We start from the raw sequence: 23,797 nt of genomic DNA on the forward strand, positions 1-23,797 counted from the left end.
TTTTTAGAGATGGAGAAGGAGAGCCGGGTCCATCCCGCCTGCATCAACGCGTCCAATCCGTATCACGAGTGCTCGCAATACTGCTTCCGGAAGATCGCCGAAGCGCGCGCCACAGGTAAGGATCATTCTCTCGCGTTCTTCCGGTACAGATTTTGCGAAATTTTTTGCAGTGACCGAGGAATTGCCGAATGCGGGGCCTGTAGAAGACGAGAAAGAACAAGCGCCAGAGGTTGAAGAAGAAAAAGAAGCTCCAGTTCCAGTTCCTCCTCTAATCGAGGACGAATCTGGCTTGGATGAGCGGCAAAAGAAGCTGAGGCTGCTACAGCGGAAAATGGTATTTTGTATTTTCTTACTTTGGTTAGAAACTAGAACTTACGTTCTTTGTTGGTGGTGCTAGGACGAAGCTCGAAAGAAGAACGAGCAAGCCATGATGGCCGAGAGGAAAAAGCAGGACGCTCCCAAAGAAGAGAGAGGCGTCTCCAAGCAAAAGTGGTTCGAGGAGAAGCAAAAGCAAGCTGGAAAGCGCCTGGAGTTTAGTGGGATTGACAAATCGAAGATGTACATGCTGGACACACAAGAAGCCGCCGAAGAGAAGTATAAAAAACGTGACAAGAATCCTGCTCCTTTTGGATGGGATGGTAATAAGTCAATTGCGTTTCGGATCGAACTATGTATCCTAATATCTTTCTTCTTTTGTTGTTTCTGTAGTCTTCAACCAGAAGTCCTTGTATAACGCCTACAAGAAGCGGGCGAAGACAATCCCGAATACAGTGGAGGAGTACGCGAAAGTCCGAGATAATGACCCCGACTTCTACTGTAACGAGACCAGCCTACAATACGGGAAGGTAGCGATCAATCATTTTCTGCAAGTCCCAGCCTAGCTCAACGCTGTTGTTGTTTCAGACTCCCGCTGTCCCGGAGGAATTCGTCGATAGGATGGTCCAAGAGCTCGAAGGGAGGATTTCCAAGCGGAAGGACTTCAGCCGGAGACGCAAGTACCACGAGGAAAAAGACATCGACTCCATCAACGAGAGAAACGAACATTTCAACCGCAAGATCGAGAGAGCGTTTGGCAAATACACTGTCGAGATCAAGAACAACTTGGAACGAGGCACTGCTCTGCCAGATTAAGCACCACAAATGAGAGAGAGAAAAAGGGAGAATCTCGGTATGTACGTTTCACTTTGTAACGCAATCTCGGTCTACGCATTTACGTGGAAAGGGTCGTTTGCTTTTCAGCTCTCTCGAGCGCGAGCATTCGACCAAAGAACATACGGTATGGCGAGTTTGGAATCTAGCTGAGCTACATTTTTTGCGGCGTCTAGCTGGTGATGGTGGCCCGAGCTGAGCAGCAAGTTGGTCCACGCGACAACCCCTGGCTGGAAGGGCATATGCTGCATCAAGTCGCGACAGTCCCCCGGGATTCGGGCCCTGGCAAGCATGTCAACAACGCAGACGTAATGCTCCTCGGTCATCTCCACGTCGAAATCAGCCGCCATCGATGAGCAGTGATCCAAGGCGGTGGCCAGCTCCCCGCGACGACTCGAGGCACACAAAACGCTGCGGAAAGTGACTTGGTTTGGCATCACGCCTTCCAAGATCATGTCTCGAAACAGGCCCAGGCACGCATCCCAATCCGCAGCTCGAGCGGCCGCGGTGATCACGGCTGTCCAGGGGACAACGCTGTTCGTGTGGCGGATCGATTGGAAGGCCCCGAGAGTTGCTTCCAGGGTGGAACACTTTCCAAAGGCCGAGACAATCGCGCTGCCGACGCTCACGTCTTCGTCTAGGCCGAAGCTGGCGGCCTCGGAGCAAATGAGCTTGGCCATTGGGAGCAGTGACGCGGATCCGCAGGCATCCAAGACGTTTAAAAATGTGATCTTGTTTGGGCGGACGCCTTCGAGATCCATCGTGGAAAACGTTCGCACGGCGTCCGAGTGGAGGCCGTGACGGGCATATGCGGAGATCATGGCGGACCAGGCAACCACATTTTTTTGTGGAGCGGAATTAAATGCTGCTACTGATTTGGGGAGCTCGCTGTTTGTGGAGTATGCGGAGATCATCACGTTCCAAGCCGCGGAATCCTTGACGGTGATGTCTTGGAAGATTTCCTCGGCTTGGCACAGATGCCCGGCCTGGGCATTTGCAGAGATCATAGCAGTACGAAGAATTGTGTCTCTTTTGTGCGAAGGAACTTTGTTGTAGACCTCTTGGGCTTGATTGAAACTTCCTAGTTTTGTGAGCCATGTGATTAGAGATGTTGCGATTTGAGGACTTGAGATCAGTCCACAATCATTGGCAACGGTTTGGATCATAGTTATAAAGTGATGATGCAGTGATTCGGAACCTAAACTTATGAAACTGGAAACGCTGGGTCGAGTTCCTTCTAGGAGCATCTTTTCAAAACACTCAAGTGCATCTTGCAAATGCCCGTTCATGGCAAATGCTGAAATCATGGCATTCCATGTTACAACGTTCTTTTGTGGCATTTTCTGAAATATAGAAAATGCGTGATAGACATGTCCGATTCGGCCATACCCTGCAAGAATCGTCGTCCACGACGCGATATTTGGGCACGGCATGGCTTCAAACATTACCTCCGCCTTTTGCATATGCCCTCTATGGGCATATGCCGACATTATAAGATTCCATGACAGTGTGCTCTTTTTCCGAATGTCAGTGAAAACCGCAAAAGCTGCGTCGAGCTCCCCACGCTTGCCGTAATGTTGTACCAGCGAATTTGCAAAAGAGACATCTGCGAGCGAGAATTTTCCACTTTGCAAGTCGATGAGCACCATGATGCCCACTTCTCAACTTTTTAAAGTTCCCAAACACCATCGTGCGAGAATCAGTCCTTTCCAAATGGTGGAGGAGATGGGATTCGTGAGAGAAATTGAGGACCTTCCAATCAAATTGAAGAGCTTTTGCGGAGGAATAGATTCACAGCTGATACAGTCCCTTGGTTGGACCATCCAATTATCAAGCTTGGAACAAAATTCTATCGGATCACTCCACAGTTGACTGTGAATGCATAAACAAGATTTTTCCTTACACAACGTTTGTATTAAAATAGAGTTTGAGTGACACCGCATTGTCACAAAGAAAATCACCACGTGTTTTGGTGATTTTGATAAGTTGCGTGGAGAAAATTGTGTTCTGTAGCGAGGAAAATATTCCGATGGTTCCTCGCAAGGTTCTTCGAATTGTAACATTGAGAAAGAGTGTGGAAGTTTGGAGCCCATAATTTATACCTAGGTTATGAGAAAAATCATGTGAGTGTCGATATCGACCCGGATGACACTTCGCTTCTCTCCTTCCTTCGAGATTCCAAATGCTGGCCGATCGGGGATAGGGATGGTCGCGGATTTCTCTTAGATCGGCCTCGAAATATTTCGGGCCCGTCGATCGATCGATCGGGGTTCTTTCCCTCCATGGCGGAGCTTGGGGGATCTAGCGGCGTGGTGGAGGGCGAGGGGAGGATTTCCTTGAGCGAGAATACCTGGGAGGAGAGGGTGTTTGGACGGCCGTTGAGCGATTCGCGGCGGGCCGAGGATGAGGCGACGCTCAAGTGGATCGCGCTCCAGAAGCTGCCGAGCATGGATCGAATGCGCACGGCGCTGGTCCGGGGCGATGGCGGGGAGAAGGATTTCGAGGCGGTGGATGTGGCCAAGCTGGGGATCGCTTACAAGCAGCGGATTATGGAGCAAGTGGCGCTCGACAACGAGCGATTCTTGCGGAAGCTGCGGGATCGCATTGACAAGTAAGGGATGGAAAGATCCATTCTTTCTCCCTTTTCTTAAAATCCATCTCTCTTGATCTTGGAGACTCATCCCTCTCCTCTCCCATTTCCAGTTTTCATCGTGAGCCTACGATGTGCTTGGATCTTTCTCATTTCTTTCTTTCGATTCTTTTGGTTTTTTGTTTTGTTCTAGAGTGGAGATCGATCTACCCAAGATCGAAGTTCGCTTCCAGGATTTACATGTTGATGCTGATGTTTATGTTGGAGGCCGGGCTCTCCCCACGCTTTACAACTACACCATCAACACGATCGAAGTATGATAAGCTGGGAACTCCTCTTTCTCTATCTTTTCTCTCCTTCTCCAAGTTGACTCTGTGTTTGATATCTTTGTTCTTGGCCGGAATTCCAGGAGCTCTTTGGATCGCTTCGGCTATCTCCTACTAAGAAACGAGTGCTCACCATCCTTGACAACGTTACTGGCATCATCAAGCCGTGCAGGTGCTAACTAGATCACGCAATCCTTGTTGAAACATTTGCTTCTTCCCATTTTTCTGGATTGTTTTCCAGGCTGACTTTACTTCTGGGACCTCCCGGCTCGGGAAAGACAACTTTCTTAAAGGCACTATGCGGAAAGTTAGATCACGACCTCCGGGTAATACTATTTGTTTTGGTTCTTTTGGATACTTGTTGGACACACAAGCTTTTCAGGTCTCAGGGAACGTTACATACAATGGATGCGAGTTTAACGAGTTTGTGCCACACAGGACGTCGGGATATATCAGCCAGACTGACCTTCACACCCCGGAGCTTACTGTCCGAGAGACCCTGGACTTTTCTTGTCGGTGTCAAGGTGTTGGATCACGATATGGTAAGATCGATGTTTGACGAGCTTGACACTGACGAGCTCTTTTGTTTGCTCTTTAGATATGCTTGCGGAGCTCTGTAGACGTGAGAAGGCTGCTGGAATCAAACCAGACCCTGATATTGATGCTTTTATGAAGGTAAGAGCTGAGAGCTGAGAATGTTTATCGTGATTATAGTTCTTCTATGTCGGATTTATTAATTCTCTTTTGTGTCAGGCTTTGGCTTTGGAAGGACAGGAACGAAACATTCGGACGGACTACGTTCTCAAGGTAAAGTTCCTGATCTATATACTATGTCGTCGCATTTACTCTTAAGTTTTATGCCCGCGGCCACAGGTTTTAGGACTCGACATATGTGCTGACACGCTAGTTGGCGATCAAATGCGTCGCGGAATTTCTGGTGGGCAGAAGAAACGACTTACAACAGGTAAGTAAAAGTCTCTCAAGACAGTTCTAAGCAGTACTGACTTTGTTTACTCTGTCAGGAGAAGTTCTTGTTGGACCAGCAAAAGCTTTGTTCATGGATGAGATCTCGACAGGCCTAGACAGCTCCACTACGTACCAAATTGTCAAGCATTTGAGGCAAACTGTGCACAATGCCGACTACACCATCATTGTCTCGCTTCTCCAGCCGGCTCCAGAGGTTTACAATCTCTTCGACGATCTTATATTGCTTGCCGAGGGGAGTATAATCTATCAAGGACCCTGCAACATGATTCTCGATTTCTTTTATTCGCTGGGATTCAAGTGTCCTGAAAGAAAAGGCGTGGCAGACTTTCTCCAGGAGGTAAATTCATAGAAAAAGAAAGGAACGAGATCTCAAACTTGCTCTTAATGTCAGGTGATATCAAGAAAGGACCAGGAACAGTACTGGATGGATTCAAGTCGAGAGTATAGATATGTTTCTGTGGAAGACTTCGCGCTAGCTTTCTCAAGGCATCATATTGGCCAGGATCTAGCGAGAGAACTCAAAGTGCCGTACGACAAGTCCAAGAGCAATCCTGCTGCTTTGGTGACAAAGCAATATGGGTCAACCAGCTGGAACATCTTTCAAGCTTGCGTTGCGAAAGAAGTTCTTCTCATGAAACGCAATGCTTTTATCTATGCTTTTAAAACCACACAGGTTTGTGTGTACTATTCTCTTTTTGTTTAAGCGAAGTTCTAACTATGATTTTATGATTGTTCTTCCTTGCAGATTTTGGTGATGGCGACCGTGAGTATGACCGTGTTCTTGCGAACGCAGCATCACATTTCTGTCACAGACGGAACTATTCTGGTTTCTTCTCTTTTCTACTCGATCGTTGTCATCATGTTTAATGGTTTTGCGGAGCTCGCAATGACCATTAACAGGTTACCAATATTTTACAAGCAACGGAACTTGCTCTATCCGTCTTGGGCATTTTCCGTTCCGGCTTGGATCATGAGAATGCCCTTCTCGCTGCTTGAGACTGCGATTTGGGTGCTCCTAACTTACTGGGTTATCGGCTATGCTCCAGAGGTTGGAAGGTAAGAACTTATGTTCCCTCTTGAGCATTATCTTTCCCTGAGTGGTTGAAAACATGTAGATTCTTTCGCCAGTTTTTGCTGCTCTTCACGCTTCACAACATGGCAATGTCTGGATTTCGTTTCATGGCATCTTTGGGAAGAACTATGCTCGTTGCAAATACTTTTGGTTCCTTTTCGCTGGTACTCGTCTTCATTCTTGGTGGTTTTGTCATCTCTCGAAGTAAGTTGAAGACAAACCTTTTTTTCTTATGGACACTAAAGTTTGGTATAGATGCTATTCATCCGTGGTGGATCTGGGCTTATTGGTCATCGCCTCTGATGTACGCACAAAACGCTATTGCCGTTAATGAGTTCACGGCCCCAAGATGGCGAGTGGTAAAATTTTCACCATTCTTTCTTTTTTTAATCTCTTACTCTATGAATTTCTACTGCAGCTTGCACCAAATTCCACCGAAAGTGTCGGTACAATTGTGCTCAAGGCTCGAGGGATTTTTCCAGATCCTTCTTGGTTTTGGATTGGAATTGGCGCCCTTGTCGGGTTTGCCATTTTCTTTAACATCTTTTTCACTATAGCGTTAACGGTTCTCAAGCGTAAGATTATCGTCCTTTACTTTCAAGTAGCTCAACTTTTGGTTTCACAGCTTTTGGAAAACCATCGGTGATTCTTTCTGAGGAAATATTGAACGAGAAACACAAAACCAAGACCGGACAAGATGTAAACTCTAGCTCTCAGGAGGAGTCATTCCCGAGTTCTAGAAAATCATTTGGTTTTCCTTCAAATGGTATTGTTCTCAAATTGATTTCCATATTCAAAGTCTGCCATTATTTCCTCAGGGGACCCCGAATCTGGAGATGTAAAAACAGGCATGGTGCTACCTTTCCAGCCACTGTCCATAGCTTTCCACAAAGTCAGCTACTTTGTTGACATGCCTAAGGTCGGTTTTAGCTTCACGTTTAAAATCCTCACTGACAGGCTTGGTTTTGTAACTTCGCAGGAGATGAAAGCACAAGGAGAAACTCTGGACAGGCTTCAGCTTCTCAAGGAGGTGAGCGGGGCTTTCAGGCCTGGAGTTCTCACAGCACTAGTTGGCGTAAGTGGAGCGGGGAAGACGACTCTAATGGATGTTCTTGCCGGTCGTAAGACTGGTGGCTACATCGAAGGCGAAATTAGCATCAATGGCTATCCAAAAAAGCAAGACACTTTTGCTCGAATCTCCGGCTACTGCGAGCAGACTGATATTCATTCTCCAAATGTGACAGTTGAAGAATCTCTCATTTACTCGTCATGGTTGCGGCTTCCGAAAGAAGTTGACAAACAAACGAGACTGGTACGGTAATCCTTGCGAAACTTGTTAGCTCTCTCCTTGTTCTAAAAGCTTGCGTCTTCGATTTCGTTTTGTTGTAACAGATGTTTGTGAAGGAGGTGATGTCTCTTGTGGAACTCACGCCTCTCAGAAACGCTCTTGTTGGTCTCCCTGGAGTGAGTGGACTCTCGGTGGAGCAAAGGAAGAGGCTGACTATTGCCGTGGAGCTTGTTTCGAATCCTTCCATCATTTTTATGGACGAGCCAACTTCGGGACTTGACGCTCGTGCGGCAGCCATTGTGATGAGAACTGTTCGTAACACTGTGGACACGGGAAGAACAGTGGTATGCACCATTCACCAGCCTAGCATCGACATATTTGAGTCTTTTGACGAGGTATATAAATATCATTCATCTCTGATATTGCGGGAGTTCATGGTTGGATTTCACAGCTATTATTGATGAAAGGAGGTGGTCAAGTGATCTATGCAGGACCTCTCGGTAGACACTCCCACCACCTTATAGAATTCTTCCAGGTACGTTAAAGAAATACTGGGTATCATATGTAATGATACATGTTTCGTGCTTTTCTCAGGCCGTGGAAGGTGTTCCACCTATTGAAGATGGAAGTAACCCAGCAACCTGGATGCTCGATGTCACTGCTGAGGAGGTCGAAGTCAGACTTGGAATCGATTTCGCAAAGTACTACGAACAATCTTCTCTGTACAAGTAAGTCACCACTTCTCTTGATATGGTTTTGATTCCAGCTTTATCACCAGGCAAAACGATGCTCTTGTGGAGAGACTGAGCAAGCCAATGCCAGACTCGAGCGACCTCCACTTTCCAACCAAATACTCTCAATCATTCTATATCCAATGCAAGGCTTGCTTCTGGAAGCAATATCGTTCTTATTGGAAGAATCCTCATTACAACGTGGTTCGCTACTTCTTCACTACAATATGCGCTCTACTGTTTGGAACGATCTTCTGGCGAGAAGGGAAAAATATGTAAGGAGTTCTCTTTCACATTCCAAAGCTCACTAGAGTTCTTGTCTGATCAGACGAACAGAGCAAGAGCTGTTTAACGTGATGGGATCGATGTACGCTGCTTGCCTGTTTCTCGGAGTTAACAACTGCACCGCAGCTCAACCTGTTGTTGGTGTCGAGAGGACTGTATTCTATCGAGAACGGGCAGCAGGGATGTATTCAGCAATTCCATACGCTTTAGCACAGGTTTGTCACACATATTCAAACTAAGCTCGTGGTTTATGCAAAGTTACCGCAGGTAGCAATCGAGCTTCCTTATGTCTTCATCCAAACTGCGATCTATCTGATCATAGTTTACTCCACAATCGCATACGAGTGGTCGCCAGATAAATTCTTTTGGTTCTTCTTCTTCATGTATTCCACATTCTTATACTTCACCTTCTATGGGATGATGGTGGTGTCTCTCACGCCGAACTATCAGCTGGCAGCAGTGGTTTCATCTGCATTCTTTGGTTTTTGGAATCTCTTCTCGGGGTTTTTGATCCCGCGTCCAGTAAGTTGGCTGATTGCCTCCTGCTATAATTGAGTTTTCATCTCGTTTTTGTTGTTTGTGTAGAAAATCCCGATATGGTGGAGATGGTATTACTATGCTAACCCAGTTGCGTGGACGCTCAATGGTCTCATAACTTCACAACTTGGGGACAGAGGAGAAGTGATGGATGTTCCTGGCAAAGGCCAACAAATTGTGCGAGATTACATCAAGCACAGATTTGGTTTCCATAAGGATAGATTGGGCGAAGTTGCTGCTGTCCATATACTGTTTGTATTGGTGTTAGCTCTTACTTTCGCCTTTAGCATCAAATATTTTAACTTCCAGAAGAGATAATTACCAAAACTAAACCCAAAACTAAACTAAACTAAACCTTTTATACAGATAATGTTATAGCGTATCTTCTGTTGGAAGTTGGTTCTTCTTTGTTAGCTGGAATTTTTTTTCTAAAACACGACAAAACGAAATTAAGGAAACTGGTGTACAAAGGTACTGCCGAAAAGTAGTAGCCAGCCAAACTTCATAGCAGAGGTGATTGGTTCTTTCCTTCTGCTCAACTAGCAGAAACTAAAAAAAGTAAAATGAACGAAATATATTAAATTGTGTAGTATAAAATGTCATTTATTATAAATATTTAAAGTCAAGGTCTATGTCAATTTTATTTTTCCTGAAAAAAGAGAAAAAATATTATCTTAAACACTTCTTACAGTTAGTTGCAAAGGGTTGTTGGCTATAACGCCGTATATTAATATTAGCATAGTGGGATTTTGGTAGTTATTTCAATTCGGACTACTCACTAAGTTAGGGTTTTGGGTTAATTGATATGCACATTTTTTGTATTCCCTTTTGATATTTCATGCATTTACATTGGTGGAAGTGAGGAGCAATTTTGATTGTCTTTGAAGAATACTTAAATTTGGGAATTTGGTTTAGATCTAATTTTTACATTGTTTAAATCTAGCTTTTTCTGTTTCCTTTCTTTTATGTTTTTGGGATTTTGGTTTAAATCTAGTTTTTGTATTGTCTAGATTTAGCTTTTTTCATTTCTTTTCTTTTTGCTCTTTCTTTTTCATTTATCTTCATGGCAGAGTAGCAATTTCTTCCTCCTTTAACTTTAGAGCAGTAATTAGTGCAATTACTTGATGCCATGTGATTGTAATTGAATAACTAAACTTAATTGATGGCAACATTTATAGCATGTGGTATAAATCTTTTTACTCTTGGTGCCAATCCTTGCATTTGGTTGGAATTCTTTCATGGGAATTTTAAGGATGATATGTACCATTAGTTCGAACATTTCACGGTGATTGCAACATATCATTTTTGGGATGATGTTTAATATTTGTGTGAGTTTCCTACGTGTCTTCAAGGGACAACGCTATAGTGGTATAATGGTTTGAATGCAGCCACTTATGGGGATTGGAATATTCTCTTGGACATTTTAAAATGCGCATTTGAACATGCCAATGATTGTGATTATGCCTTCCAACGATTGTATTGTCTTTGTCAAAGACCATATGAGTCGGTGATATAATTTGGCATTCGTTTCTGAAGTTTCTTGCTTCATGCGGAGCCAAATATGTTGGAGCAGATCAAACTGGTAATGTTGTGGCTAGAACTTCATTAATATCTTATATGACTTATGCACACACTTGCTCTAGCCACCCTTAATGATGCCCTTTGTTTGGCACAATATTATGAAACATCACCTTTTCCACTTCTTGTTGCATGTCCTTTAGCTCCACATTCTATGGGAGATGGTTCTGTTCCAATGGAGGTTGATGCTACTGCTACTTGAGTTCAAGGACAAGGGCAAAGACGTGGTTGTGGCCGTGATGTTTGCTGTTGGGCATATGATGAAGTTAATCACATTTATCAGTGTTATCAGTGTTTTCCGGATTTGTAGCCTCCATTTTCTAGGTGGAGACCTTGGCGTCAATAACATCCTGTTGGTACTGCTATAGTGGAAGGTCTGGACACCAAGATGCATCCAAGAAATAAGGAGTCACATGAGTAATGGAGGGACTTTACGCGAATAAGTTAGTGACCTCTTCATCTTTCTTTCAAGAGTATCATCAAAGGGTTCACTCGGCACTAGTTCATCAAGTGTTTACTTTCTAAACTCATTTTTATAATAAAAGGTTTTCTATTATTGTCTCCGTATTGGTTGATATAGGTTTAAGTTTATATTCTATTGCTCGACATATTGCCACACATTGCCATCTACATTTGCATCATGTGGCAGAGCCAATTTTTATTCTTTATGGCAACAGTCATATATATACATGTGCACAGGATGAAACAAATCTAGTTGTGCATATAGGCGATCTTGAGCTTGAGTTGCAGTCATTGTAGGTGGTGCAGAGTCAAGCTTTTGACCTCATCCTTGGTATGGATTGGTTGCAGCGTACTTATGCCAAGTAAGACTTTGAGGCTTCTCCCCTTTGTCTTATACTTCCTTATATTTCATCTATTCCTCTCACTTTTATACTTCTTTGTCTTTTTACTTCTACCTTTGTTTTTATTACCTTTGTCTCCCCATTACTTCCTCTTATGTTTCTATCTTGTTCTGCTCTTCCCTTTTCCGATCCCTCCAACGGTCTTTGTGTTGTAATAATTGACTGGCTCATGAAGGAGTATGTCGATCTCTTTTAATTTGACCTATCGTTTAGGGCCAAGATTACCACACGTCATCTAATTCCAACTGGGGATGCTCGTTCAATCAAGGTTTTTGTTTGTCGTTGGTCAAACAAAGAGATCAATATTTTATGTGCAAACGTCAAGAAGATGTTAAAAAAGGGTGTTATTTGAAAGTCGCAGAGTCCTTGGGCATGTGAACCTCATCTTATGACAAATCCTAATGGGAGTATTCATTTCTGCATCGACTATCATCTGTTAAACGAAGTGACAATCCTTGATGTTTACCCTCTTCCTCACACTTTTGATATTTTGGATCGTTTGGGAAAAAGTTGTTGGTTCAGCAAGTTAGATCTTGTTTTTGGGTATTAACAAGTACTAATGACCAAAGAAGATATTCTTAAAATTACTTTTTATACACTATTTGGTTTGTACAAGTTCTTGGTGATGCCATTTGGTTTGAGCAATGCTCCAACAACTTTCCAGCAGATGATGGACAATGTTTTTTGCGATATGCCGAAGGTGACGGTTAACTTTATTGATGATGTCTTGATCCACTTGGAGGGGACATAGGAGGAATAGTTGGAGTCAATTGCAATTTCCCATCCATTTAAGTTGGTAGTGTTTTATTTGATGGGACCTTTTCCATAATTGACTACTAGCAATGAGTATGTCATTATTGCTTATGACTACTTGATTCGCTAGGTGGAAGTTAGTGCTCTTACTAGCATATCTACAATTGCTGTTAGATACTTCCTCCTCAATCGAGTAGTGGTCCAACATTCCTATTTGGAGCAGATTCTTTTAAATAATGGTCCTACATTTATAATTGAGGCATTTCATGTTTTGATGTCTCGGTTAGGGATACACCACACTTTCATGAGTGCTTATCATTCATAGTCAAACGGTTTGGTGGAACGGCTCATTTGGACCTTCAAAGGGATGATTGTGAAGTATATGAACTTTTAACATTTGGATTGGGATGGTTATTTGCCGTCTCTTCGATATGCATATGTCATAGGGGTGTAGAGTTTTGTTAATACTTTACCATATAAACTCTTATATGGTCATGATCCATTATTATCAACAGAGTTGGGTTTACTTTCACGATTACCATGAGCTGCTAATGCTAGGTCGTGCATGGAATATGGAAAGGGAATACAGAAAATGTGCATATCAATTAGCTCAAAAACCCTAGCTTATATGCATGAGCAAGTGGTCCGAATTAAAACCAATCCGACGGCTACCAAAATCCCACTACGGTAATATTAGTATATGGCATCATAGCCGTACACTTGGCCCTCACATCATCCCCTCCTCTCGGAATAATGGAAAACCATCATGGTTCTCTTGTAGACGGGCTGGGATCTGGAGGAACATTAGGAGGAGGTATCGGCGGATCCGTAGGTGGTATTAACTCCTCTTGATCCTTTTGTATAAAGTGTTTCAATTGCTTCACATGCACAATCTCTAGAGGATTGGACTACTAAATGTTATGCCGAACCTCATAAACTTGTGGTCCAACTTGCCGTAACATGTGATACGGTCCTTTCCACTGCATAAGGAGCCCCTTAGATAAACCACATACTGTAAGAAGGGGAAAACGGATTAATACCAAATCATCCACTTTGTACTCTGCAGGTGAACGATGATAGGAGTTGTAGCACTGTTGTTGTCCCACTTCTATGCGGCCTAAGTGTTTGGTAGACTCTAGTGGAAGAATGCTCATCAAATACTGATCCCATGACTTAGCATCGGCAGCTTGTGGCAATCGCAAAGGTAAACCCAACTCCATTGGTAATATTGTATCATGACCATATAGGAGTTTATATGGTGAAACACTAACAGAACTTTGCACCCTATGACATATGCATATCGAAGAAATGACAAATAACCATTTTAATCCGAATGTTGAAAGTTCACATACTTCACAATCATCCCTTTGAATGTTTAAACGAGCCGTCCCACCAGACCATCTGATTGTGGATGATAAACACTCATGAAAGTGTGGTGTATCCCCAATCGAGACATCAAAACATAAAATGTCTCAGCCATAAATGTAAAACCATTATCCAAAAGAATCCACTCCAGACAAGAATGTTGGAACACCACTTGATTGAGGAGGAAGTATCCAACAGCAATTGCAAAGGCACTAGTGTGGGATTAGTATTTGACAAGCATTCTTCCACTTGTCTAAGTAAAGTCTGCCAACACCTAGGCTGCGTATAGGTGGGACAACAACAGTGCTACAACTCCCATCATCATCCATTTGCAAAGTACAAAATGGATGACTTGGTGTTAGTTTGTTTTCCCCATCTTACGGTATATGGTTTATCTAAAGGGTTCCTTGCTCAATGGAAAGGATTATATCGGGTGTTATGGCAAGTTAGACCGCAAGTTTATGAGGGTCAGCATGATGTCCAACAAGTTGATCCTCCAAAAATTATGCATGTACAACAATTGAAACACTTCATACAAAGAAATTAGGAACAACTAGTACCACCTATAAATCCACCAATACCTCCTCCTAATGTTCCTCCAGATCCTGGCCCATCTCCGAAAGAACTCTGATGGTTTTCCATTATTCCAAGAAGAGGGGATGATATGAGGTCCAAATGTATGGCTACAATGCTATATACAAATATTAGTGTAATGGGATTTTGGTAGCCGTTGGATTGGTTTCAATCTAAACCATTCGTTCTTATATATATGGACAGGATTATGGAGCGACTTGGAATAGCCCTAGAGCATGCAGTATCCCAATGCTAAGACTAACATGCAAAACGAAGCCAAATGGAGTTTGGCGCTATTTTAATATACTAGTGGCCTAATGTGAGAATATGGGGTATGGACTGTCCCTAGATTGTGAATTTAGACACAAGATGAACACCATTGTATTCAAAATGATCTCTACTTTCTGTAAATATGCAAAATGAGCAAATTTAGATACTTTTCATAAATAGTATTTGGGACCGGAATAAGATTAACACAAAGGGTATGATAGCGAGGGTGTTTGGTAGACACGGTAAGCTATCATTTAGCAATATTAAGGGACTAGTCTCAATACACAAAGGTTTTTGCCAAGCCAGTGCAAGACAGAGAAAAAAAAAAAACTAACAAGCCGGGCCAAATATGCTTGGCTAAATAGACATTTAGGAATTCTATCCTTATGCTCAAGATGTTAAATCCAATTAACTAACACTTGGATAAGAGGCGTTAATAAATAGAACCAACAATACCAACCTCTTGTCGTCGTGGTAGTGACTAATCGACAAATAACTTTCGATACCTACAATCACATTTATAATAGGGGTAGTTTTGATTGTCCATAAGGAGTACTTGGACTTGTGCTTTTAGTTTAGATCTAGCTTTTGCATCATCTAAATCTCACTTTCCTTATAACTTTTTCAATTTCTTCTCTTTTGTTTTTTTCTTTTTTTTTTCATTCATCTTTTGACTTTGAAGAAATAGTGTAAGCTCCTGAATTTATACTTCCTAGGAAGTCACCCAACCCAAAAGACATTTAATTCTAAGTATCCCAAGACCCTAATCAATTGGAAAAAGGGGTGCATTATTATTCATGGGCCCTTTCTTTTTATATTTGAACTTTTATGGACCGTCTTTCAAGTTATTTTCTTTAGTTGCTTACAAATAGTTGATATAATTGATTGTAGTTAAATAATTAGACTCAATTGATTGCAACATTCATGGTGTATGGTACAACTCCTTTTGCTCTTCTTGCCAATCCAAAATTCTTCTATGGGAATCCTAATGATGATGTGTACTATTGATTCTATCACTTTATAGTGATTATCACTTATCATCTTTGGGATGATGCTAAGCATTTATATATTTAAAAAGGACAGTATTGTAGTGGTATAATGGTTTGAGCATAACCACATGTGTAAATTGAAGCATTCTCCTAAACTTTTGCATATTTAAACATGCTAACAATTGTGATGATGCTTTCCAATAATTATATCATTTTTGTCAAGGGCTGTCTAAGTCAATGATGCAATTTGGCATTTGCTTTTGAAACCTCTTGCTTTGTATAAAGCCAAATATGTCAAAGCTCATTAAGTTAGGAATGTTGTGGCTAACACTTTACAAAGATCTTGTGGGATTTATGCATACAGTTGTTTTAACCACCCTTCATAATGCTCTTCAATATTATGAAATATTGCTTCTTTCACTTTGTACTACATGTCCTTCAACTCCACTTCCTATGGGAGATGGTTTTGCTCTGATAGAGGTTGATGTTGCTACTATTTATATTCAAGGACAAAGGTGAGGATATGGTTATGGCTATGATGTCTACTACTAAACGTGTGATGAGGTTGGCCACATGTATCAAAGTGTTATCAGCATTTTTTAGATTAGTATCATCTATTTTTTGGGTGGAAATCTTGCCATCAATGTCGTTTTGTTAGTGTTGCTATAGTGGAAGGCTTGAACACCGATATTGTTTTGGGAAACAAAGAGTTGCAAAAGTAGTGGAGTCGTTAACGTTATTTTTCATCTAATCTAAGGATTGTATAAAGCCTATATATGGCTTGTCTAGAGGTTTCAATGTCATCAACATAGTTTCTTTTCACTATCTCACTAGCTGCATGCATGCCTTTATCAAAACATGCATACAATATTCTTATCAAATGGTGCAATCCCACTAATTCTATACAAGTTGCTTCAAATCTACTAAAAAATTCTTTGTGTATACAATTTGAGTCAGACAACCCAACAAAAGTTGGATAGAAATTGTTAAGACAATTGCTCTAATATCAAATATAGTGCACCTGAATTTGGAGCTGAACTCCAAACCTATTGCACTACAAAACAAGGGTACCTCACTAACTAAAGCAGCATGGAGCTTGGGCTTAAACCCAAGCCAGACGTAAAACAAGGAGCGACACAGCCTAGTGGGAGCTAAACTAATATCTCAAGTGGTCAAACATGCATTCTAACCACTATTCCCTACTATACATTTGAAACCCCCTCATACACCCCCTTCCCCCCCTACCCCTTGAGGAACACAAGCTTTGGGCTTTCACCCCAAGTCTCTCTTAGTATCAGGAGTTAGTCTACCCTAAACCATAGTCAAGATTTCTTTCAACTATACAAAAGCATATTGACAAGCTGGTTTCCAAAGTAATGATATATTACTTCTTGCTAATTCAGTCAACAAAAGAGCAATTCTTACAAAATTGTGGACAAACTTGTGATAGTATCCCACTAAACCGAGAAAAAAATGAACATCTGATACAATGGTTAGGACTTCCCAAGACTTCACCACTTCCACCTTCTTTGGATCCACCTCAATTACACCACCACCAACTATATGTCCAAGAAAATTCACGCGCAATTGTCCAAAAACGCACTTATTTTCCTTAGGATATAATTTGTGTTCATGCAACTTCTAAAACACCAGTTCCAAGTGTTTCAAATGATCCTCCAACGTTTCACTAAATACTAGAACATTGTCGATATATAGGACAACAAATGTGTCTAAATAATCTCCAAATATTCTATCCATCATTGTGCTGAACGTTGCTAAAGCATTGTATAACCCAAATGGCATGACAAGGAACTCATAAGATCCATATTGAGTCTTAAGGTTGTCTTCTCCACATCCTAGTTTGCCACCTATATTTGATGATACTTGGACCGCAAATCAAGTCGCGTAAAATATTTAGCCTTTAAGTGTTGGTTAAACAAGTCATCAATGTGAGGTAAAGGATAATTATTTTTGACCATGATCTTGTTGAGTGCCCGATAGTCAATACACATCCTCATGGTTCCATCCTTTTTCATAACAAAAAGGACCAACGCTCCATAAGGTGACTTGCTTGGTCAGATATAACTTTATCAAGAAGCTTCATAAGTTGCTTTTTGAGTTCAGCTATCTCTTTGATGTTTAGACGATATAGAGCCTTTGTAGGTGGTGTAGAACCCAGAATGACCTCAATTTGATAATCAACATCACATGTAGGAGGTAGTCCTAGCGGCAAATCCTTCGAAAAGATATCTTGATTCCTTGCCCAAAAGGTCTGACATCCCTTCTTAGTTGTTTTTTGAGTAACTCTCATAATTAAGAACTTAGCATCCCAATCCTTTGAGGAGCGCTTTTGCAACTAGAAGGACACATCAGGATGTCCTTATGACTTCAACATGATGCAGCTTTGTCCAGCACCATAAATCCCTTTAATATATTTGTTGAATAAATCCATACCAAACACCATTTGAAAATCTAGTATCTTCAACACTACCAAGTCCACTCTTTCTTTCCACTTGGATATTACTCTAGTCAATCATGGTGTCAATCATTACTCGGATCATCAAGTCAATCGTGTCAATTATTACTTAGATTCGGTGTTCGTAGACAAAGCCTACTAGATACATCAATAGATCAGTGTTTGCATTGATTGCAAAAAAAGCTTGAAGAAAGCAACGAAAGTAGCTCACCTCCTCTTCCTCATAGTCTACATTGACCAATTCATCAACCCCTTCAGCTTCACCACCACCTTCTTCTTTCATGACATTAACACAAGACTTTGTCTTATGCTTGTTGAGACATTCCGAGGACCTATGTCCTAACTTTCCACAATGGAAACAATGACCCACACTACCCGTTCCACTATGGGTAGGTTTCACAAGTTTCTACTGCTTGTACCCACCAGGAGGAGGAACAAAAGGCCTAGGATCAGAAGAAGCTGCTAGTGGTCTCCAATCACCACCACCTTTGTTAACTGTTGCTTGTGAGCCTCCAAGGTGAAACTTTCCTTCCACCCTCTGTTTCCGATCACCTTATTTATTCCCAGAATTCTTATTCTTGTTCGAACTACTAGCATACGGCTGCTGATATTATTCCATAAGTGAGCGACTAAAGGCAACTTGCTGCGCTACCTCCTTACACTCTAGGTATGTCTTTAGCTTAAACTTCAAAATCTTATTGAGAGAAAGTGAGCTTAACCTTTAAGAAATAACTCAGAGCATCTTCATCACTCATACTTGCAATTATAATGCGCTTCTAAGCAAACACATTAACATAATGAATAAGGTTCCCTCGCTACTTTAACCACCACAACTCTACACGAAGTCTCAAACCAAGATCATCCAGCAAGTATTCCTTACGGATACGAGACCACATCTTGGTCCAACTTCTAGTCTGCCCTTTTTCAATACACACCTAGCACCACCAAGTTTTGGCATGATCGGTGAGAAAGGATTATGCACATGCAACTTTTGTACGATCATTTACATATACCGCTATGAAATAGTTTTCCATATTGTAAACCCAATCTTCCAAAACTTAATAGTCCCGCATGCCTCTAAAATCTAGTTTCAAAGGCTTAAACTTTGAAATTCGTGCAACTGGAGGCGGTTGCAAAACTTCATCTTCCTCATAATTTAAAGAGGAGTCCGGTTGCTTAGGTTTACTTGGTTTAGCTGCCTTGGCTTTTTTCTTCTTCTTCTTGTTCTTCTTCTTCAATTTGCGAACTTTCCTTCACAAATTCTGAATCTTTACTTCTTGAGCCATACGTTGCAATGCTATAGCATTTGACTCTTCCTCTTCTGACTTAGCCTTAGTCTCTTTTGTAGCATCTCTAGTAAGAGCTTCCTCCTCTCAATTCACCTGTCTAGAGGTTTCAATGTCATCAATATGGTTCCTTTTCACCATCCCGCTAGTTGCATGCATGCCTCTATCAATAATTAAACATATGTACAACATTCATATTGAATGGTGCAATCCATAATCCTACACAGGTCATTTCGGATCTACTAGAAAAGTCTTTGTGTATGCAACTTGAGTTAAGAAATCTGACAAAAGTTGGATAGGAATCACTGAGACAATTCTTTTGATACCAAATGTAACGCATTTGAATTTGGAGATGAACTCCAAGCCCGTTGCACTATGAAATGAGAGTCAAGTACAATCCCACGAGCACCAGCTCTCTATATCCAGCATACCAGGAGTTAGTCTCTGGGACAAGCTCAAAACTTACTAAATATGGAATATCCCTAGATTATGAATTTAGACACGGGACGAACACCATTGTGTTTAGGACAATCTTTACATTCCATAGATATATTAAATGAACAAATTTGGACACTTTCCATAAATAGCATTTGGGACCGAAATGAGATTAACACAAAGGGCATGATAATAAGGGTGTTTAGCAGACACAGTAAACTATCATGTAGTGATATTGAGGGACTATTATCAATATGTGAGGGTTTTTGCCAAGTCAGTGCAAGACATAGAAAAAGAGAACTAACAAGCCGGGCCAAATAGATATTTAAGAATTCCATCCTTATGCTCATCCATCCAAATACAAATGCTAAGTCCAATTTACTAACACTTGGACAAAAGGGGGTTATAAAGGGAACCAGTAGTACCAACTTCTTGCTCTTATGGCAGTAAGGAAAGAGTATCTGTAAAGAATGGCCGATAAGTACCTTTCTATACCTAAAGTCACATTCGTGACATTTAGCTTCTGCTGGGTTATGTCGCTCCTTGTTTTGCGTCCGACTTAGGTTTAAGCCCAAGCTCCACACTGCTGTAGTCGGTGAGGTACCCTCTTCTTCGCATTAGGCCATCGGTATGCCAAAATTATGCTAGATATTTTTTAACACTATTTTGTGTGCAGGGGAGCTGGTGTTTGTGAGATTGTACTAGACCCTTGTTTCGTAGTGCAACAGGCTTAGAGTTTAGCTCTAAATTCAAGTGCGCTACACTAATAATTGCCATTTTGGCATTTATATTTCAATATTGCCTTGCGAACAACCTTTTTTATTTTATGAGGACAAATTTTAATGATTATTTACTACTAATGGTGCTTTCGATCTTTATTCTATACTTTTCTATACTTACCATGATTCTTGTATTCTAGGCAGATATATAAAACATTAGTGTGTAATTGAGAAACTATTATATTGTTTGTTATGTGTGTAGCTGTGTTTAGTGCCAAGTTTATAATACTCCCTTTTGTATTGCAAAAGGACAATTGGAGTCAATAGCAATTTCCTATCTATTTGAATTAGTGACATTTGATCTCATAAGGCCTTTTCCATGCTTAATTGTTGGTAATGAGTATATCATTTTTTCTTCTGACTATTTAACTCACTTAATGGAAATCAATGTTGTTGCTAGTGCATCTATGACTACTATTAGATACTTCTTCCTTAATCGAGTGGTGTTCCAACATTTCTATTTGAAACAAATTCTCTCAAATAATGGTCCTAAATTTATGCTCAAAAGCTCTATTTCGTTAAAGTGGGATTTATTCAGTAAAATGGGACTAGGTACAAATTTTCAAGTATTTGAAAATGACGTGAAATTATATGTTTTTTGTCCAGGGGCTAGACATATCTGGGGCATGGTGACTAGCGCGGTGACTTTGTGTCCAGACTGAGTCCATCTGGTTGTATAATAAATCTCATTGTCAAGGTGAACAAGCTGAATCTGAAGCTAAAGAAGAGCGATGGCATGCGCGCACACACTATTTGTTTGTTCATTGAGCGTGTGGTGAACTTTCCAAGATGAACGTCATTTTTATTAGCCAGACATATAACTTAATGGTGAGAACATTTAAATATTATTCAATGTTATTTTTTTCTAACGAATCTAATTGTGAAGGTGTAGCAAGAGGCATTGCTAGTCTGGAGAAGTCATTTAACTCATTTGACCCTTAGTGTATTTTCATGAAACTAAATAACATTCATATTATTAAGGAATTTCTCTAGTACCTTTTTTTTACGACATAGAGGCTTGCATTTCTTTCAAAGGTGATTTAGTAAAAGGCCTGAGGGCACATGCCATTCTATTTCTCAGACCGGTATTAAGATATACTAGTGCAAAGGGAAAAAGGTATTTGGTGATCAAGTAAATGGCATGAGGGCACACGCCATTATAAGCCTAAGCGCTAGTGGACACCTCCTTTTTGGTACTCTCAGCGGTACTATCATCCTTCTCCGGGTCAATTGTTTTGCTTTGGATTGTTGTCTTTGACGTTACTGGGGCGTTCTCGATAGTTGTTAATGTTGCCGTTTGTTCAGAAAAATGATCACCTAGAGTATAGTACGGGGAGTTTGGAAGACTTATATATTCTACATCTTCACCTATCTCCTTCTTCGTCTCCTTTTCTGCCTCACTTACAGATTTTGTGCTTGCCATGAGAACGCTCTTCAGCCTAAAATATGGAGTTCGTTGTGTTATAAAAGGAAACCAACACACACGCTGCAAGGGAATGATGGTACATAAAGCACGTAAGCCCACAATATGGGTTTATGTGCCATTAATATGGGCCACACGCCATATTATTAGATTTATGCACGTGTGATTGGTAAATGCATATATCACATCATCTTTGTTTTACCTCACACACTATATCAGGCCTAATGAACCATATCACATGTGCACACATGCTATATATATGGAGAAGTATTATGCAAGGATAGAAAAATTCAATGCATGATTGTGGAGAGCAATGGCATGAAGCCACATGCTAAATAACATTTTAGAGAAAGAATTAAAATAGAAACATGCAAACAGTACTGAGTGGACCAAGACTTAGAAGTGCACAATTGAATGAGGTATTTCTAATAAATATTTCACTCACCTCATATACGAATGGCTACCACTCTCAAATGGCGTATCGCCTCATGCCATCACCTCGCAATTTGTTATAACAATCCGATGAATTCATATTCGGCTTGTTCACCTTGAACTTTAAGTAAGATTTGCTAGAACAACTAAGAATTTATACTTGTTATTTGTATCATCTCACCTAGGAATGGCATAAGGCCACATGCCATCACGCCTCCTCTGATTCAGATTCGGATTGTTCACCTTGAAATAAAATACATTAGAAACTTAGTAAAGGAATATTAATGAATCTCACCTTGAACCCGGGTTATGAATGCTCTTGCTGCATCTCTTGCATGGTCTGGCAAGGTGATGGTGGCACTTTGCTTCCGCATCCAACCATGCACAACATTATCCACCGATATGCTCATGCTGGGATCCCTTGGATTCAGCACCCATCTCTTTTCTAGGCAATCCTTCGTATATCCAGAACTTGGCTTGAACCACTCCACAGTTACATTGAAGGAGTTAGTTTCCGCGTCCTCCTCTGCATTAGTGATGCAGCGCCCCACCCATATCATTTGTTTTTTAAAGCATGACCATTCCTTTGCAGACCTGTACTGGATTGAATGTTGAATCCGGCTTCTTGTTCCTCGGCCCACAATAGTGATCCTCAACATCGTTATCTGTCATTGCATTTCCAGAGGACATTGTTCCGCTACTATCTGGTGCTCTAGGTTTTGGCTAAAAGGACTCTTCCAATTCTTCATATACAACCGGCCCATTTTGGATAGCAGATATAATCTTCTCCCAGTATTCGAGCAAAGGCTTGCACCTCTGAAAATAGGATTCTCCACCAAACACCAACCCCCTCTTCCAGAAGGCAATATGCTGTCTAATCCCGGCCACTATACTTTCCTGGTCTTTGAGTCCATCCGGGTGCATCGGCCGTGGGGAACCCTGAGGAATCATAGGTTCCCCAGTTATGGGATCTCTCTTGAAGAGTTCAATGCCGTCCACTGGCAGCCACACTGTGTCCCATTCTCTCATCTTGTACCTCATCACTGGAGCACCGTCACGCATGCTGAAATGAAACTAAAGAGGCTTGGAGTGGCCAATCAGCGTTTCGGATCTGTCCCTAATGTAACCTCTTACAAACCCCTTAAAGTCTGGAACCTCTGTCACAAGTGCAGCTTCAACAGTGCCTTTGATGCAATTTTGGAATTCATCGTAGAGTTGTGGGAGGGTGTCTCATGGTTGGGCACACTCATGAAGACGTCGATGCCATGTTCAGTCACCTGGCAGAGTCCCTCCGGCGATCCAATGTAAGCCAAGTGTAACCGTTTCAAATATGCCTTTGGCAACAAGCATCGCCAAGTACGCGAAGACGTACATGTTTTTGTTCTCACTGCCAGCATTGTCTGTTTGGAGCAGAAGATGGGGTGGAAGGCCACATCGGCTGCAAGAACTTCCTTGAGATTCTGCTTCGTTTGGATGAGGCTGTGCATTCACCGGGCGACCAGCCTCGTCGGAATGGCATGAGGCCTCACGTGATAACCCTACAATCTGACGGCCAACATATTCACTAGGATGGCATGGGGCCCCACGCGATACTGCAAGCCTTTGCTCCT

The 23,797-nt window shown here is 41.5% G+C and overlaps 3 protein-coding genes across 3 annotated transcripts; 2 read left to right on the forward strand and 1 right to left on the reverse strand.

Annotated features, from left to right (window-relative positions):
• The first annotated feature begins 5 nt into the window (after positions 1–5).
• LOC9653793 (pre-mRNA-splicing factor syf2) lies at positions 6–1,221 on the forward strand. Its single transcript, XM_002985549.2, has 5 exons — positions 6–115; positions 171–334; positions 398–638; positions 709–845; positions 904–1,221. The coding sequence occupies exons 1-5, from the start codon at positions 10–12 to the stop codon at positions 1,129–1,131; spliced, it is 876 nt and encodes a 291-aa protein (XP_002985595.1). The 5' UTR covers positions 6–9; the 3' UTR covers positions 1,132–1,221.
• Positions 1,222–1,235: 14 nt separating this feature from the next.
• LOC9653391 (pentatricopeptide repeat-containing protein At4g02750) lies at positions 1,236–2,798 on the reverse strand. Its single transcript, XM_024659523.1, has one exon. The coding sequence runs from the start codon at positions 2,796–2,798 to the stop codon at positions 1,236–1,238; it is 1,563 nt and encodes a 520-aa protein (XP_024515291.1).
• Positions 2,799–3,270: 472 nt separating this feature from the next.
• LOC9653794 (pleiotropic drug resistance protein 1) lies at positions 3,271–9,345 on the forward strand. Its single transcript, XM_024659497.1, has 23 exons — positions 3,271–3,760; positions 3,933–4,053; positions 4,149–4,237; positions 4,307–4,391; positions 4,448–4,607; positions 4,664–4,740; positions 4,819–4,872; positions 4,939–5,029; positions 5,088–5,389; positions 5,444–5,725; positions 5,798–6,108; positions 6,168–6,483; positions 6,543–6,699; positions 6,750–6,890; positions 6,943–7,043; positions 7,104–7,436; positions 7,517–7,807; positions 7,864–7,947; positions 8,007–8,140; positions 8,191–8,418; positions 8,472–8,643; positions 8,696–8,950; positions 9,014–9,345. Exons 1-23 carry the CDS (start codon positions 3,432–3,434, stop codon positions 9,281–9,283), a joined length of 4,383 nt encoding a protein of 1,460 aa, XP_024515265.1. The 5' UTR covers positions 3,271–3,431; the 3' UTR covers positions 9,284–9,345.
• Positions 9,346–23,797: the final 14,452 nt, after the last annotated feature.

Source organism: Selaginella moellendorffii, unplaced genomic scaffold (assembly GCF_000143415.4).
Source record: "Selaginella moellendorffii unplaced genomic scaffold, v1.0 SELMOscaffold_69, whole genome shotgun sequence".
NCBI lineage: Eukaryota > Viridiplantae > Streptophyta > Lycopodiopsida > Selaginellales > Selaginellaceae > Selaginella > Selaginella moellendorffii.